The sequence below is a fragment of the Prinia subflava genome, chromosome 18 (assembly GCF_021018805.1).
Source record: "Prinia subflava isolate CZ2003 ecotype Zambia chromosome 18, Cam_Psub_1.2, whole genome shotgun sequence".
In the NCBI taxonomy this organism is placed as follows: domain Eukaryota; kingdom Metazoa; phylum Chordata; class Aves; order Passeriformes; family Cisticolidae; genus Prinia; species Prinia subflava.
In genome coordinates this window covers 2617693-2637467 of record NC_086264.1, presented here as the reverse complement: position 1 = coordinate 2637467, position 19775 = coordinate 2617693, and the positions used below count along the sequence as shown (strand labels likewise).

At 49.3% G+C, this 19775-nt stretch overlaps 1 protein-coding gene across 2 annotated transcripts; it reads right to left on the bottom strand.

Annotated features, from left to right (window-relative positions):
* Nucleotides 1–308: 308 nt before the first annotated feature.
* Nucleotides 309–18050, bottom strand: SCARB2 (scavenger receptor class B member 2). 2 transcript variants are annotated; one of them, XM_063415229.1, is made up of 14 exons: nucleotides 17819–18050; nucleotides 17238–17656; nucleotides 12291–12448; nucleotides 8549–8696; nucleotides 7234–7422; nucleotides 6458–6549; nucleotides 6103–6222; nucleotides 5118–5296; nucleotides 4824–4942; nucleotides 4103–4176; nucleotides 3301–3352; nucleotides 2584–2742; nucleotides 2380–2450; nucleotides 309–1280 (listed from the first exon to the last, which is right to left on the bottom strand). In XM_063415229.1, the coding sequence occupies exons 1-13, from the start codon at nucleotides 17922–17924 to the stop codon at nucleotides 2421–2423; spliced, it is 1845 nt and encodes a 614-aa protein (XP_063271299.1). In that variant the 5' UTR covers nucleotides 17925–18050; the 3' UTR covers nucleotides 309–1280; nucleotides 2380–2420. The 2 variants fall into 2 exon arrangements, with proteins under 2 accessions (XP_063271299.1, XP_063271297.1); XM_063415227.1 differs by lacking the exon at nucleotides 2380–2450 and having other exon boundaries at nucleotides 17819–18047.
* Between the last annotated feature and the right edge of the window lie 1725 nt (nucleotides 18051–19775).

The window sequence follows — 19775 nt, the reverse complement described above, 5'->3', positions numbered from 1 at the left end:
CTGTCACAGAATCCCAGGAGGGTTTGGTTTGAAAGGCACCTTAAAGCCCATCTTGCTCTGCCCCCTGCCATGGCAGGGACACTTTCCACTATCCCAGGGCGCTCCCAGCCCAGTACAGCTGGGCCTTGCACGCTTCCAGGGATCCAGGGGCAGCCACGGCTTCTCTGGGAAATCCATTCTAGGGCCTCACGACCTTCACAGGGAGGAAACAAAGGCAGCAGCCAGGAAAAAGGCCCCAAACCAAGCCCAGCAATATAAACCCCAATGCCCCCTTTAGAAGCCAATTACACACAATAAAATCATTTCACTATCTAATGGAAACATTCCTCGATGAGAATATTCTTTTAATTGGGAAAGGGGAGAAGAACCTTTGTGACTTTTAACACAAGTTTCTGCTTAACAAGTAAAAAAGTGTCAGGAGTTGTCAGGATCCTGTCCACAACATGGAGGGGTTCTCTCATCCCAAACACGCCAAGTCTGCATTCCCAGCAAACCCCCACAACAACACCCAGTGGCTTTGTCCCCTCCACCCCCAAAACAACGCTGAGCTGTGGTGCCTCGAGCTGCAGAACAAACCCCACACCTGAAGGATAAAAGCCTGGCTAACAAGCAGAGTGGGCACAGTTAGGTGCTCTGCATGGAAAAGCACTTCCAGCCGCCGGCTCGGTTCCGCCTGGAGCTGCGGCCGCTGCACAAAGCTTCGCCATGGGTCGGGTTAGTTGCACGTGTGTGCTGTGACAGGACCAAGGACATGAGTGACAAACACTCGGTGCACACTGGAGTAAGGACACGCGACACGTTACGGACAGGACAGCACCGGCCCACAGCAAATGTGTCCCTGTCCCGGGGCCATCCAGGACCCCGCTGTGTTCCAGGACATCCACACTCCCACAGCTGTTTGCAAATGCCACCCGTGTCACTCCGGTACGGAATCAGGCCGGCTTGTGGTCGCCCATCCAGTGGTTAGGATCCTCTCTGGCTGCCAGTGTGGGGACAAACAGAGGGCAGGGTTGAGAAAAGCAGGATCTGGAGCAGCTTTAAAATGAAGTTTGAAAGTTGTAATGTAACTGGCGAGAAAAAAGTCTCCTCCCTGGCTGACAGTGCAGATTCCCTTCCTCTGTCCCACCTCTGTCCCACGAAAAGTGATGCTGGACACAACTGAGTCTCCACAGGGGACAGTTGGTGTTAGGTCAGCTCTAATCATTTGTTCTTCAAGCTCACAGGGTAAAGAAAATCTACTAAGACGTCCTGATGAGTGGGGACCTCTCTTCTTCCGTGCTCTGGAAGAACAAAACCATAGTAAGTTAAATGTGGCCATGAGAGACCTTTCACTGTGGGAAGCTAGGCTGCCCAGACTCCAAGCAGGGAAAGGAAAAGCTCCTACTTCTAAGGATAAGTCACTCTAAGAGAACCAGGGCTGCACTAAGAAAGCACCAGAGGGTGGGTGGCAGCTTGGGCAGGGACCTGCAGTAGCCCCTGACACAGGAGGGAAGGACAGAACCACCCAGGGACCACAAGAGCTGCAAACTGCTGGATTACCTCTGTTTGCAGGAAAAGCAACAAAAAGCAAAGCAGGAAAAACATGGAATGCAGGTGTCCCTTTGTCATTCTGACCCCCGTAGAGTGTTCCAGCACATCCAAGAGAGCTGGTTTGAAGCTGTGCATGACAGGCGGGGCAGGAATTCCCGGGACAGGCCTTGGGCAGTGGGACAGATCGACACCCTGGCTGAGCTGCTGGTAACACAGGCAGGCTCGAGGGGGAGAGGGGAGAGGGTAGAGGGGTCTCTCCTGCACAGGAGACTGAAGTACAGTCCCACAGGGATGTGATGGCATTGGGACCCACTGATCCAGAGGGGTCTCCCAGGGATAGAGGGAAGTTTTAAGACAGCATTTAGGGAACATCAAACACACGAGACCACAGTAAGCCCACAGCAACTATGAGGAGAAAACAGCCTCCTAGAGAACCCAGGCTATTCCTCTAACCAAAGGCTCCACACTTGGTGTCATCTGAACCCTGTTGTGGTGAAATGTTGGCATCAGCTTTTGCCCTGACAGGCACCTTAATGCCAGCGAGTCATCTTGGGACAGAACTTCTCATAAACAGATTTACAGGCTGTCTTGTAAATAGACAATACTGGAGGATACTTCCTGCTTGCTGCTGGTGCAATTCATCTGTTCTTCGGCCACAAATTTGAATTATGATTCTGGAAAATAATCCACTGGCACAATGCGCTTCTGCTGAGAACACTGACACCAACTAAATCTGTGCTCAAATATGGTGGAGTTTTTGCATCTTATCCTTCAGGGTCCTCTAGACAGGCTGATTTATTTCACTACTGTTGGCAAGGGAATTGAGCAAAAAGACAGGACCTGCCTTACCAGGCTTCTCGGATTAGCTCTGCTCCTTTGCTTTGGCGCGTTTATTCTGAGTCTATTAAAACTTCCCCTCCCTAGAAAGGTCATTCCCAACAAAAACAATGTAAAAACATGTGCAGATGGACACCAAAAGGTAAAATCAACCATAAAAAAAATCAAATGCAGGCAGATGGACAGCAAGAAAAGTCAAATCCAAGAGCTGCTTACCTCTTCATTTGTCCCCTGGGACCTGCACACCAGCACAATGAAAACAATCCCAAACACAATCCCCAGAGCCATGATTACAAAGGGGATCCCAGTCACAACACTGGCTTCCAGCAGGACATGCCTGAGTTTGCTGGCAGATGCTTCATCAATCAGAACACTCTGGAGCAGAGAGAGATGAAGAAAAAAATGTTTATTTATTTCTGTGCTTTCTATAAGATCACTTTTGTGAAGGGCAGAGAAACAACACTCCCCCAACTCTCCACTGCTTCCTCACACACCTACACCCTAAAATTCTTCCAGGGGGCAGAGAGATCACCTAGTCTGTATTTCAAAGGAAAACAGGGATTTTTAACTTTTCTTTTATGAATGGACTAATATCAACTGATTCAGTGATCCGACTACAGCACAGGAATATTCACAACAGATGACTCAAAATAAGATGTGATCTGAAGTCCTGCCTCTGCCTGAGCACCCCTCTTCCTCATGGCCAACTCCTTTGAGCTTAAAAGGAGTGCCTGACTGAGAGTGTTTGGCAGGGCTGAACTTAACACTACAACAAGCAGCAGGAGGGTGTTAGTTAAGAAACAGCAACAGCTTCCTATCTATTGCTGTACAAACACCAAGAAAATCAGCATTTTCTCTCCTGGCTAGCTCAGAGGGTATTTCTGCAAGCATTAACATGCCACAATGCTGGAAAGACATAGCAAGACTATTTACCTCATTTATATACATCACAGGGAAAATCAGCGTTCGGATGTTGCCAGTTTCACTGTGTGGAAAAAAAAAAATTACGGGTTTGGAGTTTTTCTACCTGAGGGTTGTGAAGACAGATCATTCAAGAACTATGAACAAGGAAAGTGTCCCTAAAAAACCTATGGGCTGCTCCTTTTTGCTGCAGGAGCAGGACAATCTCAATCTCACAGATTTTGGTGTGGGAGCAGGGCGTATTTTGGGACTTGGTGGGCAGTGAAAGACAGGGATCCATCTGGGGCTCATTAGTAACTGAGTGACAGATTTGTGCCAGGGAGCAGGAATTGAGCTAAGCTGATGTTGAAGGTTACTCCTATTTGTAAAACACAGGAACTACTGTCCAAGCAACACGGGCACAGCAACAAAAATCCCCCAACAGTTGGCGCATGTGGAATCTCAGCTCAGGCAGGCGTTGTGTTACTGTGACAGCTCCTGGGCACTGGGACACAAGCCTGAAGAACGCCACTGAGTCTCCCAAGGGGACTGGGCAGTAAACATACTTCTGTTGTAGTTATTACAGCCAGGCTGTGCCAATAAACATCAGGAGGAGCAGCTACCATATAGCATTCTTTACCCTGCAGGTGGAACTACAGAATCTGCTTGATCTGTGAGAGGGGGGCATACTGTCCCTTAGAACTGAGACTCAATTGGACTTCTCTCTCTCACACTTGCTCTCTCCAACCCATACTCCATGAGAACACTGCAGAAAACAATCATGCTGAGTATCAGTGTAGATATGAGACTCCACACAGCAGCAGGGAACACTCACATAAATTCAGGTAATTTTCGGACGTGAACGTTGACCTGCATCCGCTTGGCTGCCTGCAAGACGAGCCCTGTCAGCTGGGGAATTAAAGAGATCAGTATTAAAAAAATCAGTGCAGGTGAAAGAATGAGAACTGTGAGAATGTAGGAAGAACCTGGTACACACCACACAGCAGGATCTGCACTAGGCCTTAGGAGAGGAGCTGTGGAATTTCCTCCCGCTTTAGCTGCACATAACAGCCCGATGAGTCAGGGCACTGTTTCTGTAAACCAGGCAGGTTGTGACTGTGCTCTCTTCCTCAACCCACATTTGTTTATGGGGGTGTAGAGATCACTGCTGTACTGGTTTGAGCTGGGAGAGAATTAATTTTCTCCACAGTGGCTGGTATCAGGCTGTGTTTTGGAACTGTGGTGGAAACAGTGTGGGTAACCCAAGGATGTTCCAGTGATTGCTGAGCAGTGCTTGCACAGCTCCAGGAATTTTCTGTTTCTCCCTGCCAGTGAGTGGGTGGGTGAGGTGTGTGAGACACCGGGAGGGGACAGGGACAGGACAGCTGACCCAAAGTGTCCAAACGGAACTCCCACTCCATCCAGCAGCATGGAACTACTACAGATTCCTTTGAGGTCCATGGGATACACCAACACACGCCATCCAAGGAGGTGACCTAAACCCAGGTGCTCAGACCCATTCACCAACAGAACCCTTGAAAAAAGGCTGCACTTACAGGATTGATGTCCAGAAATGTCTCATGGTATTCTTTTCTGGGATGCATGCCCTCTATGTCCTCTACAAACTTTGGATCTGCCTGGTAAAAATGTGGAGCTGACAGAAATATTGGAGCACCTGAAATGCGAAAACACCAAGTCATCAGCAAAAAAAAAACCAAAAAGGTCGAGCAGGATTTGGGGAAGCCTTGGAGGATCTCACAGCTCTGAGCCGTTTGCAGGGGAGGGAGGAGGCCCTGTGGAGCTGCAAACCCCCGCTGTCCCCCGGCCCCTCAGCCCGCAGGCAGCCGTACCCTGCTTGCAGACGCTGACGTTGAGCACGCCGGTGCCGGGGCAGTTCCCGGCGGGCACGCAGAAGCCGGCGTTGGCCGGGTTCACCGAGGTGTTGGCAAACACCATGGAGGAGGGCACGAAGCGGAACGTGGGCACCCCGGCCACGGCTCCCGAGCTGTCGTACACCAGGAACAGGGACCTGCAGGAAGCAGAGCAGAGCCAGGCGTGTCAGGCTGCAGCACGCACTGACCCCAGCTGCACGTGTCTCCCTCCGGATGCCCGTGTGTCTGCCCAGGTTTGCATTCCCAACGCTTTGTGACTGGAATTTGACAGGCTCTGATCAGCAAACACACACCTCATCATCCTGCTGCTGCACTGAATGCTGCTGCGTGTGGTGTGAGTGCTGGTACCTCTGCTGAGAGGGACCAGGAAAGGAACATAGTTGTGGAAGACAGAACGATCTGGCACGTCCTGAATTTAGCCCAACACGTCTGTATTGACTCAAATCATTTCAGATTGGTCTTGTTCTTCACACACTGGGAAATCAGCAAGAGGGGAGACAAAGTGTTATGTAAGGAAGGAAACGCCAAGATTTCCTTGGTACACCTCAGACAGCACCATGTAAAGTCATGAATTGCTGAAGAGGGCAACCTGGGTTCTCTAAAACAGCACAGCACAGAGAAAGACTTTGGAGGAAAGAAGCTTAAGGAAAGTTCATATAAATCCTTCCACTCCTCTCGTTACTAGCCTTGCAGTCCACTCTGTCCTTGCACTTTTCTTCCTGATTTTCACCTCACAAATCTTCATTTTCAAATAACACATCCTTAACTGCAGATTGGGACGTTTTTTCCCTAACTCTCATCCTTCCCACCACAAATAAATGCAGAACACTGCGACTGTTAAATGAAATCACAGGAGAACCACCAGCCTAACATGACACCTCGAGAGGAATGGATGACATAAACGCTCTGCTTTGTAGCCTGAGTGCCACTGTCCTTTCCTTACCTGCAGAAATCAGAAGAAAATATGTAAATGTTCTCATCTTTGCTGATCAGTGGGTGAAAGGATGTCCCATCTGTGCCATTGATCATGTTACATGTCTCTGTTGTCCACCAGCTCAAGGACCTGAAGAAAGGGAAGCAAAGAGAGCAAAGGCTAAAAGATGTCTGAGCAGCCAGGCAGTGCCAGCTCCTGGCCTAAGCAAACGGGAATCAGATCTGTGCAGTGCCAAATCCTCCTGCCTCAGCCCTGCTAACAAGAAAAGGGATTGAAATGGCTTGCACTTGCATTCTCTTTAAACTGGCGCCAGGCAAGCAAGGGGCAGATTCTGACAGAGGCAACAGTACACTGAAAAACTTACTCTTTTCCTTTCCACTCCACAATCCTGGAGAAGTTCAGGTAGCTCGTTTCCCCACTCAGGAAAACATATTCTCCATCATCAGTTCCGTTCATCTGCAAACAGATACAGGAGCTTTCAGAGGCTCCACTCATCCTGTGGCACCTGGCTGGTCACTGCAATGGGGTGGCAGGAGTTGAAGTTGTCACCACTCCAAATCCACCCCAGGAGTGATGGACTGCCCCTGAGATCTGTGCAGTTCACTGAACTAACTCCACCTCGAACAGGAACGAGGTGGAAGCAACTGGGCAAGATCCTTACACCTCCCAAAGGCAGGAAATACAACACCAGATGAGCCTTTTCTTCCTTTGAGAGCTGCCCCAGAATAAAGAGCCCTCAGGAAGAAAATAACCTCACAGAAATAACTTCAGCACTGCAGACATCTCCGAGAAGCAAGGATTCCCACCAGACCAAAATGACATGCAATGACCAGAAACACCAGGAATGGCTCCAGCCCAGAAATAACATCCAACTTCAGTCAATTACTAAGGAAATCAGGACATTTTTGTAGTAGTTTGCACTGGCTCCACGAAGTCCATGTTATTCAAGCAAGCACAGGTCAAGAGGGGAGGGGGTTGTCCTTGGAAAGCTTATCCATACCTCCCATCCAGTGCTAGATGTGGCTAAGCTGAAGAGGGAGCACCCCGTTGCTATCCCCATGTCCTGGCTCAGCCCAGGGACAGCCCGTGGCAGTGCCCTCATTCCCCAGGGAAGGCGCCGTGGCGTGGCCATCCCGTTACCTTGCTGAAGAGCCCGAAGACGGGGTCGATCTCGGGGTGCAGGACGTGGATGGTGGACAGCAGCCTGTCCTTGTAGCCCCACAGCAGCTCGTGCACGCTGCGCACGGTGAACAGCGACTCCTGGTACAGAAGCAGCAGCACCTCCGTGGCAAACTGCAGAGGGGTTGACCTGGTCCACTCCATGGCAGTCTGCCAGGGCATTGGAATGAGGGGGAATGGTCAGAGTTACAGGGGGAGAAATCACCTGCTGCATCCAGACACAGACACCTTCCACCAGGGCACGTTCATTTCCCCAAAATTCAAACACTAATAACGTTTATTTCCTTTCTAGCTGACAAGTGGGCTTGCGACAGGGCTTTAAAGAGGCCATAACAACAGGAGGGCATTTCTTTGGGCTAACCAACCTGTGGTTCTTCTCATACTCCCTGTTACAGTACATCACAGCCAAAAATCTGAAAGAGATAATCCTTACCACCACAAGATGCCTGGGAGGAATTGAAAACACAGTGTCTGTATTGTCTGCAACTTTCAGTAACCTGAGTCCTAACTACTACTACACACAGGGCATATTTGTACTCCTTCATAAAATCAGGCATTTTTGGAAATGCTGGGGATGAAGTTGAAATGAAGGTACCCTGCAACTGAAACTAAATCAGGGTGGAGAGTAAGAGCTGAATCACACCCCCAAGTACCTGAGTACAGCCTGACTACCTCTGGAAGCTGTGACAGCTTTGGATGTGCTCATTCTCATGCCATCCCAGTATGAGACCAAAATAATGGTCTGCCTGTCATCACCATGAGACTCTCTTTCACCTAGCACAGCCTGGGGGTGCATTTTTAACTTTAATATTCTGAGAGGTCCTTTTCATTCAGCTCTGCCTGAAACTGCTCTACTGTAGTTTGTTTCTGGTTTGAGAAGCAGACTTGGAGGCAGCTTCTCCAATTTTGACAAAATAACCCCAAGCATTCCTAACTCCCTCATGCAGAAGCCAGAGCTCCTCCTGGGCATCTGCCATCACTAATTCCCTGGTTTCACTGACTCGTGGAAGCCCAGCAAGCCTGATTTCCCCTTGTCCCTGGAGAGTGTGTGATCTCGTAGCACCAGAGGAAGGCACTGCAGAGGTGTGAGGAGAGGGAGGAACAAAATAAGCCCCCCACAACACTCCAGCCCCAAACTGAGACCAGGACATGAGCTGCCTCTCTGGTTCTTCCATCACATTTATCTACCTCAAAGGGAGAGTCAGGATGAAGCAACACACTGCTCCTTCTGAAGTGTGTCAGGAGGAACTGCAAGCAGGAATGAAAGAGAACTCACCACTGCAGGAATATTTACTGTCCTGATCAGGTCCACTTCAGGATCTCCCACTGACTTCTGAGGTTCAAATACATAAGTCTTTGGGTTTAGAGCAGACACTTTGGTTCCATTGTCCAAAAACTGGACGTGCACTCTTGGCCTGTATTCCCTGAAAAACAAGAGTTTGTTCTCAAATCAATTTAAACAAGTAGACACAGCACTAATTGCAATTAACTTACGGCTGTTCTACTGCTTAAAGCACCTAAAGGGTGGCATTTCCAGTTCTCTGGAAGTAGATTCTCTCACTGACATGAAATCCCAGCTGTGTCAGTGTGAGCTGAGTCAGACCTCACAGGGTGTTTCCAAAAATACCACCCTGTGTGTTAATTGCACTTTGTATTTTTGCCTCATCTTTAAAAACCTCAAAGGAAGGACAACAATTTCAGATGGCTCAGAAGGATTTAGAGGCACCATGTATGAGATTACCCTTGAAGTCCAGTTTGAAAATGAAATTTTTGCCTCTGCTGCAGGCAAAATTCACTCCCAGAAAGATGCAGGCTGCATGTGTGATGGACCTGACCTAAGAACCCACCAGAATCCTTCTGCTGCCTTCAGAGCACTTGGCACTAGGGCTTACATGTGGCACCACCACAGGACAAGCCTCATTTTAGTTCTCCTTCTTTAATTCTCGAGCAGGAATCCTGGGCACAACAGAAATTCAACTGAATTTTTGCTGTTCACTACCCATGGCCTGGGAGGTTGCTGCTGTTCCTGTCTAAGCACTCAGACAGAAGGATAAAACTCAGGATTGCTGACAAACCAGTCCAATTGGTAAAGAACATCAAATGCTACCTGCCGGCCCGACAAGAAAGTCAGATCCTAATTACCCTGACAGCCCTGTCAGGAGCACAGCTCCATCTTCATTGCCATTAGCCCTTCACCAGCCAGGACTGTGCAGCGTGCAGAACAGGCTGACACACACGAGTCTCCAGCAAACCCCGACTGGGAAATGGCAGGCGGGCTGCTCCCACCTGGAACACACAGGAGGTGAAATTCTCCGTTTCCTCAGCCTGCAGTGACTCAGGAGGCTGCTGACTTTCACATTTGCCTGGGTGAATTTCAAGTCCCAAGACATGAGGGAGAATTGCTCTGTCAGATGTACTCTGATGTTCTGCACCCAGTTCAGATCGAAATTCTGTCCTCGCTGCACTGGATCCATCAGTGCAGCTTCACAACAGGCTGCACTGCTCTGCCTCAGCTTCCACATTTAAAGCAAACTGGAAAGGCCTGTGAACCTCGTGTTATTAGAAACCAGCCACTTCCCACCTTCCTTACCCAAACAGTGTCTCTATCCCTCTCCAGCATCCCTGCCACCAAGAAACATTTTGGTCTGGCAACACTTCCAGCATGACTTGGCAAAAGCCTCTCAGACAGCAATCTGTTTTATACCCCAGGGCTGGAACTGAGGGGATGGAATGGACAGCTGTGAAATGCCTCCCTAAAATAGGCCAGGAGTAACCTGAGATGCCTCTCCAGCTCTGGAGAAGAAAATAATACTCCCTGATGAGGGATATGAATAGGAGGCTCCAAGATGTTAAAGTTAAAAAGTTGCAAATGTGTGCAAGACCAGACAATATTCCAGTGTTCTTTGGGGCTCAGCAGGCTTGGGCAGATAAGAAGCCTGCACTTTGTAATTACTTATTTTACATGCTGCCAGCTCAGCTTCCAGGATTTAAAAACACTGGCACTGCTGTGTTTTTGTTACAGAATCTGCCTCAAGTGCTCCACAGTGTATGCTGGTGAAAACTCTGAGCTGCAGGAAGAGACTTCTGAGCCCTCCCACCTCCTCTCTGTCACTGACTGCCTTTTTTCCCTCTGCTTGTCTGGCCCAGTTCACTTCCCCAAACACCGAGTTTTATAAAAACACAGAGCCACATGCTTCATGTTAGAGCATTTTAGGTGTCCTGCCAGATGCTGAGGCCAAATGAGTCTTCGATGCTTTGCTGCACAGGGCCTGTGAAACCAGCTGGAGGTTTGTTCCCTGGCTGCGGTGTGCAGTGTGGCTGGAACATCCCTGCCTGTGGTGACAGCCTGCTGCAGCCACAGCCAGGCGAGGGTTACGGAATCTGCCCAAAGAGAGCTCTCCACTTCCTAACTTCTCCTTCTTCCTCTATCAGACAGAGCAGAGCACAGGGAATCCTGTCCAGACATGCCAGAATCAGGCTAAGCAAACAAGCCAGAAGCAACTGGAACGTGCAGCCTCTTTCCATCCTCCCTGTCCCGCCAAGAACACTGCAGGGAGGGCCGGCGTCGGGGACCCACTCGCAGGCAGCCCGCAGCGTGGGATGCAGGGAAAGGCTCTCCCAGCAAACCAGCAGCTCAGGCTGGGCTTCCCCCGGGGCAGGGACAGACAGCCAGCACAGCACCAGCCCCATCCAGCCTGCTGAGCTCCTCCCTGGACAAGGTGCAGCCTCCCAAACCAGGAGAGGCTCGGAGCTAAGGAAAGGGAGAAGAAGCAGCTAGCAAAGAGGACTGAATGTGTGGCCTGTGTGGTTCCCTGCAGCTCTGTCAGTCCTGGAGCTGGTCCTGTTGATTTTCCTGACACAGAACACATTGCTGACTAATGCCCAGTGTTACACTACACACACCTAAAGGAAAGCTTGAGAGTTTGAGGATCATCTTTTCTTCAGCTATAGTGGCTCATGTAATAGCAGGGATTTTGCCAAAGTACCACATGGGGTTTCCCAGGGCTAAACAGACACAGGACTAGAATGCAGAGGAGATGGGGAAGGGATTGTTGGCAGAGGGAGAAGCAAAGCTGAGGTGTGTGAGGAAGGAAACTGAAAGGCAAGAGATAATGCAGAAACCAAGGCTCTCACAAAGGCTCCCACTTTCATTCCAGCATTCATTCAAATACCAAGAGATTCTGATAATTTTGCAGCTTAGGTAAAGACAGCTCCTTCTGGCACTGAGGCAGTGCCCGGCCTGGATGAGCCTGTGTGCCCAGAAGTGAGGCTGACACTCAGGAATCCACCTTCTTGCCACCTTGTGGTGACAGACTTTCTCATAACGCTGGGACTCCCAGGACCACAGCCCACCCAGCCACAGGCCTGCTCCTGGTCTACAGGGCTGCAGGCAGCTGAGCAGAGCACAGCCCTAAAGGAAAACCTGTTTGTAAGGTGACTTTAAAATCTCTCCGTGCCTCATAGGACAGCTCTAGGACCTGGCCAATACCTAACACTGCACATGGCCTCAGTAAATCCATCAGTAAAAAATGAGAGAGAGGTTTAAAATCTAAGCAGGTTTTTCAGTGAGGGTTGGCTCAGGAAGAGCCAACTCCAGTACCACTCTGAGTGTTTTTCTGGCCACATTTTACCTTTGTGGATGGTGAAACTCCAGCTAGGAACCAATTTCTGAGTGACCATGAGTCACACTCTTGTGCAACACTCCTCTCCCCAGCCTCCCAAACATCACCCAGCTCAGAAGACTTTTGGCCAGATGCATCAGCTTCCTCTGTGTTCAGCAGTGAAGAACAGCAGTATACCAGCAAAACTTTGCCCAAAATGTGACAGAAGTCACTGTCTTCATCTGAAAGCAGCTGCAAGTGTCAGTGCTGTCTGTGTGGACTGTGACCGTGCTCCCCTCCATAAACCTTCCCTCACACATTAACACCTAGGTTTTCTTCTAGAAGGGGATCCCAAGCCTTCTGGATTCCTCACACACCACGGTTTTTGTGAAGTGTGAACTCCTGACAGGGTCCTACCTGTAGGTGTACGGTCCTATTTCCTCTACGAGAGGAGTCGCGCCTTGGAGCACCTCCAAAGGATTTGTCACGTTGAAGAAGTAGAACTGCATGTAGACTGGGGGGGGAGGGTCCTCCCAGGCCTCAAAGGTTTCCGTGCCGTTCTTCAAGACTGTCCCCTGAAACAAGAGAAAGGCAGATCAGCTGCTAATGCTGTCATGCTGCACTGACACTGACAGGAGAGAGGAATTCCATGCCATGGGAACACGCACAGGCAGAAAGACTTGAGACCCCAATTCTAGATCTGCTTTACTCTGAAGGAGCTCACTCAGTATCAACCAGCCCAGGCATTTGCTCTCCTGGCCACAGGCCAGGGGCAGCATTGGCTGGTTTCTAGTTCCACTTCTCCCCACAGACAATTCTGACATTTTTCAGAACGGAGACTGATCAGTTATTACTCAGCAATCCTGTATCCTTTCCTGCAGCAGTAAAAACCTTCACCTTGTGCAAGACACCACAAAATGTGCCAACATCACAGATAAAAGTACAACTCAATGTTGGAAGGCCAAAAGGGTCCTGGTCTAAATGATTTCTTTGCCCAAGAATGTCATATTCCAGCACAGGTGTGAGATTCTGTCTCCAAAGCAATTAGACTTTGTTTTTCAGTGGCCTGTGAGAAAAGCTGAGTGACAAATTTCTTTCACATAGGCACTCTAGGATTTGTGCCTTTCCAAGGTTTTGGAACGGGAGAAAGATTGCTTGCCCTCTGTATTCAATTTCTTTCCTACAGCAATGTCAGCACATGCATCTCCAGACCCACAGTTTATCAGTCTATTTTGTAACGAAGCTATAAACCATTATTTTATAATAGAAGCACTTAAGAAATTAAACACTAATTCCCTTACCTCTGTGATACCCCTTATCAATATATACATGTCATATGGAAAGTCACAACCACACCTGGCATGTAGAGCTCTGTAATAGAGGTCTCCATCTCCCACTTCATTACTATCCCATTTTGGATAAAAATTCACCCCACCTATAATACATCCCCACCACCAAAATCAAGGCTTTTCATGTAGTCATAACTGTGGAACTGCTTCAGTGGTCATGCAGAGAAATCTGGCTCGCAGAGTGAATTTTCAGGAATAAACACAATGAATACTCTATCTTTGAAAACCACATCACCTGTAGGCGGAAGAAGGGGAGGAGGGGAATGATTTGCAGTTAAATGGGTCTCATCAACACTCATTCTTTTTATTCTTCTGAGAAAACAAGTGGAATATTGTGAGTGGAAGCTCAGAAGCAGGGCAGGCTGGACAGCTGCCAGCTCGTGGTCAATGTTCACGGGGTCTTATTGGCCACAGTTGCCTCAGGACTCATTCTTAGCCTTCCTACTTGAGGAGCTGTTTTCTTTCCATGTAGACTTTAATTTTGAAGGATGAGCTAGAGAGAAGACTGTTTCAAAGACAAACTTATTGGCAGGAGCTTGGCACTGCAGGAGTAATGCTGCATGGCAGTGAGTGCCAGCCCAGCTGGTGGCATTTTGCACTTGCAGCCTGCTTTCCCCATAGGATTAAAACCCAAGTATTCTGTGCATACCTCAAAAATTAATGTGTTTCAGACACGCTTGAGGAGCTTGGAGCATTTCTCTGTAACTACCAACACCTCATATACAATTTCCTACACAGCATGATGCTTTTGATCCTGTTTTCTTATGATTTATGCCAAGGAGACTCATCTCTGTATTCATGAGTATTCACTGGTCATATTCATTCCAGATTTATTTCTTGGATTGCAAGGCACAATTTGCATCTCCCACAGACATTAAGTGTCTATTTATAGTTCTGCACAGTGACAGCAAGCTCAGATTCACAAACTTTTGAGATGGATTTAGAGGCTCCCAAAAACTGTCAAATAATGAAACATGGTAAGCAATTCTGATTTTTCACCAAATGTTACCATGGATATTTCAGTCTATCACATGATGTTACAAGGACATCAGGGCTTCTCCTTTCCAAGTGGAGTCCACGCTCATTTCCAGTGTTCCAAAGTATCCTTCCTGCTGACTGTATTTATCAGCCAGCCCTGAACTCACAGCTCTCTGATTTGCTGCTGTTCCCTTGCCTTGACTGTGCTTTACACACAGGAAATAAAAAGGGAGCTTTCCCTCCCAAATATAACTGCTACTGGCAGTGATGGTGGGAGTGGGAAATGGTACTGAACATTGCTGAAACCTGCACAGAAAATTTCTTTTTTTTTTTTTTTTTAATTTCCCGGAACCCCTAAACATTTTAATTCAAAGATGCACTTTTATGTGTTCATATATGACAGAGTTTAACTGCAGCTTGTTAAAGTGATGGGGTAAGCATTGAGACCAACATGAACAGACCTCTCTACTCCTGCACCTTGGGGACACCCTGCCCCAAAGGAGCATACCAGTGGATCCTTCAGCTAGGCCTTCATACTAAACTCTCCCAAGAACCTCCAGTATTTTGCATTAAACAACATCGGCAAAAAATGATCAAAACATCAACTAAATCAAAGGAGAAAACATCTTCCTTGTCCTTTTGGGCCTGAAACACTCCAGGCAGCTCAGGTCGAGAGATGGCTGGTGACAAGTCCAGTGGAATTCAAGGGAGCTGAAGAATAAGTGTTTCATAAAATTATCAATGTTAAGGGCATGAAGGAAACACCTGGGACAAAGGACTGACTGACTCCCAGGTTTGAAATTAGGAGCGTAGCTCAAAGATGGATTGTGTGTGTGTGCATATATATATATATATGCATATAATATTAGGTTGTAATCATAACCTGCACACTTATGGCAGTAAATATTCCAGCATCTATCCATCAGAGAGCACAAGGCAACACCACTGACAGCTTCCCCAGGAGAAAGGGAATGCCTTTCTCCTGGGGAAGATTCATCCTTGTTCATTACAGCTTTTTTGCCATCACTCTCTAGAGTTTCAGGTGCTGGGCCCTGGTAACAAACAGGTTTTGGCTATCTGATTGGGATGGCACGTTTCGTTCACAAAAATACAATAAAATAGAATACAAAGAATAAGTTGATGAGATTTGAATGCCTTCTGGGAAAAGTGCTGCCAGTATTCCTGTCACAAACACATCTGCCCACTGGTTTTCAAGGGGATGTGAAGTCTTACAGCAGGTTGGATTCCCACTCTTCCCACACCCTCTCTGTATCCCAGATCCTGCCTTTGGCTGGAAAGGCTGTGGTACACAACCCCTGTGAAAGCAGAGCCATCCTCAGCGCTTCACAGGTGCTGGCTTTGGGGACACAGGTGCTTCAGCTGTTCCAAAATACAGCTTTCCACTCCAGCTGCACTTGAGACTGCAAAGACAGCCCCTCACTGCGAGGCAGCTTCGTTTCAGGACGGCTGGAAAGCCCTCAAAGAAACAGGAACTCCTCACAGAAGCTCAGGTCTTGCCCCATTTCAAAGGCAAATTGAGATTTGTCTATTTGCACAAGATTTTCTAAGCTACACACGCGGTTACACAAGCGACAGCAGCTTTCTAGGCTACACACAAATGAGGGGAAGCTCACGTGGGATAAAGCAAATGTGGAAAGAAGCCAGATCAGCAGAGTGACTGGGAGCACCCTGCTCTGGGGCCAAAGCTGTGCCTCCCCACTCTGGGTGGGTGTGGCGCCTGGAGAAGGCCCTCGGCAGCCGGCAGCTCTGGCAGAGAGCCGGACACCTCATTCCCTGCACTCCAGATGTGTGCCAGCACCAGCTGAAGGGCAGCAGGCAGGAAAAGCCCGAGCTCTGGAAACTTTATCCTGCATTACTGCAAGCCCTGCTGAGCGAATAGCAACTTGCTCTTACATAAGGCTCCGCTCCAGGGAAGGAGCAGGCAGCCAGGAGATAATACGCGTAAGGAGGATCATGCCTAATTCCTGACAGTCCTGCTCCAAACCACTGCTCTGGCAGGAACAGCATGCACAACACTTGCAAGGAGAACTTCTGGGATGCCGAGAAGGGCAGACTCCTTCCCAAGGAGGGTCAAGATCAGAGGGATGGAGCTGCACTTCCAAGTGCCACAACCTGCGGTAACCTCACTGCCAGCCTAAACCTGCGCTTGGTAAATCAAACTGATTTAAGACAGTGCAGTTTCCATGGTAGGAAATGCTCCCTGTCAACAACCCAGAGGAAAGAACAGTAGGTTAAGAGATCACAGATGATCTGGTCACCAGTTTGACCAGACAACAGCACAGGTCAAATCCCTTCATTGGTAAGCATTCCTGGTTTCTCTCTCAGAATAAGAACTGAGATGATATTCCTCAGACAGATAAATAATTGTTCATTTACAAAGGAATTCCAAGAGAGTTACTAACACAGCTGACCCTTCTGACTGGATAAATGCACAGAGGCTCTCTGGGAGAAAAACAAAAGCCTAGGAGAGCAGGAGCAGTGCAGGCCTCTGCATCCGCAGCAATGCCACGAGGGGTGTCCCCAAGTGTGGAACGACACAGTGAAATGCCAGGCTGCCATCACCCAGCCTGGGGAACTGGGAGACACCACGTGCTCCAGCCCACAGCACCCCTGGCCGGCCTCCAGAGGCACCAGTAAATGGAGCAGCAGAACAAGTATGAAAGCTGCGAGCAATTTATGACAGAGATGGCAAAAAGAAGGGGTGTTTTAGCTGCCCCCGGCTGCCCTCAGGTGCTGCGGCTCTGGAGAGCGCTCCTCGCTACAGCTGCTGCCCCACAGCCAGCAGAGCTCCTCAAGAAGAGACATTTTTAACCATTCTCAGCCAATATTTACGCAGCCCAGGGACCAGCTCCAGCGCAGCCGAGTGGTGCTGGGCAGGGGGGCTTCACGGCCCAGGGATGCTCCTGCCCCCTCACCCACAGCTGCTGCAAGGAGGGGCCAGCCCCCTCCCTCGGCTATTTTCAGAAGGAATAAGCGGTAAACAAGGAGCGACCCGGGAGCGCGGGAATGCTTTTACCTGCTTCACCTGCAGATCCACCACCGTCTGGAAGACGTGCGCGACCAGCAAGGAGATGCTGGCGATGAGCAGCGTCATGGCCAGGACCCCCACGGTGACGAGGCACAGCGACTTCATGGCTGCTGCTGCCGCCGCCGAGCAGGGACCGGCGGGGCTCGCCGGCTGCGGGGCGGGCGCACCGCGGGCCCCGCCCGCCGGCCCGGGAGGAGCCGCCGCTCCCCGCCCCTCGGCCGCAGCCCCCGCCGCTCCCCCGGGAATGCTCTCCCGGCTCACTGGGGCAGGCACAGCGTATCCCAGAGTACCGGGGGTGGTCCCTGCCCTCAGGGATGGCTGCCTGGCACGGACGGGAGCCTCCTGCCCGCTGGGGATGGCGCTGCTGGAGCGCCGCGCTCGGTGCTCGGGCAGCGCCAAAGGGCGTTCTGGAAAACAAGCGGAGGAATTCCACAGCGAGATTACTGGGGGAAACTTGCAGGGAGCGTGAAGCGCCTCTAGGCTGGATTAAGCATCGCAGGGAGCGGGTGCTGCCACAATTCAGTGCACTAACACAGTCAAGCCGCACTTGAAAAAATAAATCAATATACCTGCTTTTTCAAAAGCCAGTGGGATGTACTGCTCCGCTTTCCCACCCATCACTGCCAGCAGGAGGAAAGACACCTGCAGCAGGGGCATTCCCAGCAGCAGGGGCATTCCCAGCGATGGATCTCACGCCAGCGCCTCTCCCCCAGCACGGCACAAAGGAAGGAAAGCGCTGGGACACAGCGCTGCCGGCCCACGTCCCACCGGCGGGCTGCACCCATCCCACCGCTGCTTCCCCATCACAGCCAGCTCCCGTCCGAACCGCGGGGCTGGCGGCGAGCCAGCGGCAGCCTGAGCCGAGGGATGCCTTCCCGAGCAAGAGGGCAGCAAGTGGCCCATCAGATGGATTTCCTGCTAGGATGAGCTCAAGAGTCTTCCCTTATAAATATTTCTTCCTGTAATTGTGATTGCAGCAACAGTGTTATGTTATTATGTGCCCTTTCAGATATTTCTGCTTAGGAAAGGTTCTGAGGTCACATGTTACAGTTGTTTGGAAAACCAGAATTTTTGTGGTTCCACCCATGCAGTTAAAAAAAAAAAAAAAAAAGGAAATTAAAAACAAAAAGAGAAAAAACCGTTGTTCTGGCAACTTGCTTTCATTTAGATTCTCATTCCAGAGTGGTGTTCTTAGCCCTGCTTCATCACCATTTTTCCAAAAATCAGAACCTGAATACATAATTAGAATCTGGTTTGAAGGCTAATTTAACTACAGCAATAAAACTCTCCCCTAGAAAGACTCTTCCATAGGAATTCTTTCTTTGAAACCATAAAACTTCCCTTCCACTGTAAAATATTTTAGCTGAACTCTGGCACAAGTATTTATAGATCAAGCAAAGATTCCTACAGAATTTGGGCTTTGGTTAATTCAGCTTTTTGGTTTATTTTTCCATAAAAATCTACCCGTGTGATACATAGAACCACATTGTTTCTCCACACAGGTTTTCTAGATTCTCAGTGCAAATTATTTTCTTTATTTTGGCAAATTATTTTACCTTTGGAAGCCAAGGAAGTGCCCACCAGCCATGATACACTGCAAACGCTCCCATGAGGAGCAGCTCCACCTCTGGAGTGCAGCCTGGGAATGCAGTGGGTGCACTGCTGGCTCAAGGCACAATTGTGTGTCGTAATTACAGATCCCTGAAACAAGCAGAGGCACATCTTCCCTTTCCAGCACCATGAGGATGTTACTGGGAGAAGAGGTGGACAAGGGCCACATTCTGGAAAGCATGGACATGATGAAATTATCCTGTCCCATGCACTGGGATTATCTTTAATAACATAAAAAGCCAGACTTACTGAGGTTGTGATGTGGCTCCCTCAGTTTGTGCAACACCAGGTGCTCGGCTCCTTGGAGTCTATGCAAGGCAGGAAAAGCTTGTAAGGGGAGGAATTAGGAAATCACACAGCACAGTATCAGCCAAATCAGACCAGATCCCAGAAATGCTTAATCCTACTCCTGTGGTTTAGTAACTGTCAGACGTTTCTCCAGTGGATGTTTAATGCTGCCCACAACAGGGCTGGAACAGCACCCAGGAGGGTGGGGTACTGCTCCCTGTGTCTCTGTGTGCATCCACGGCACTTCATGGACCTCTGGACTTTGACACCCGAGACAGGAATCGTGCTTGCCCTTACTGAATCATCTGTCCCTGCTGACAGACCTGTTCACACCACGTCTGACTGCACCCAGCCTTGCACTGCTTCCTTCAGGAGCTGTGACCTCAGGGCACACACAGACATCAAACAGCCTCTCCCTGACCAAGTATAGTTTCATCTCAATGCTAAAAATGCAGCTGTAACTAGAAAAGTGCTTTACCTAATCAACACTCTACCAGTTTCTGTCTTATCCCAAATTTGGGTAGGCTTGTCCACTCGTCTCCTGCTGTTGCATGATTTTTGCAGTCTGCTTCCCTCTATGGATCTGTGGTGCCTGGCTGCTCAGCTTACCCACACGACTTAAAACAC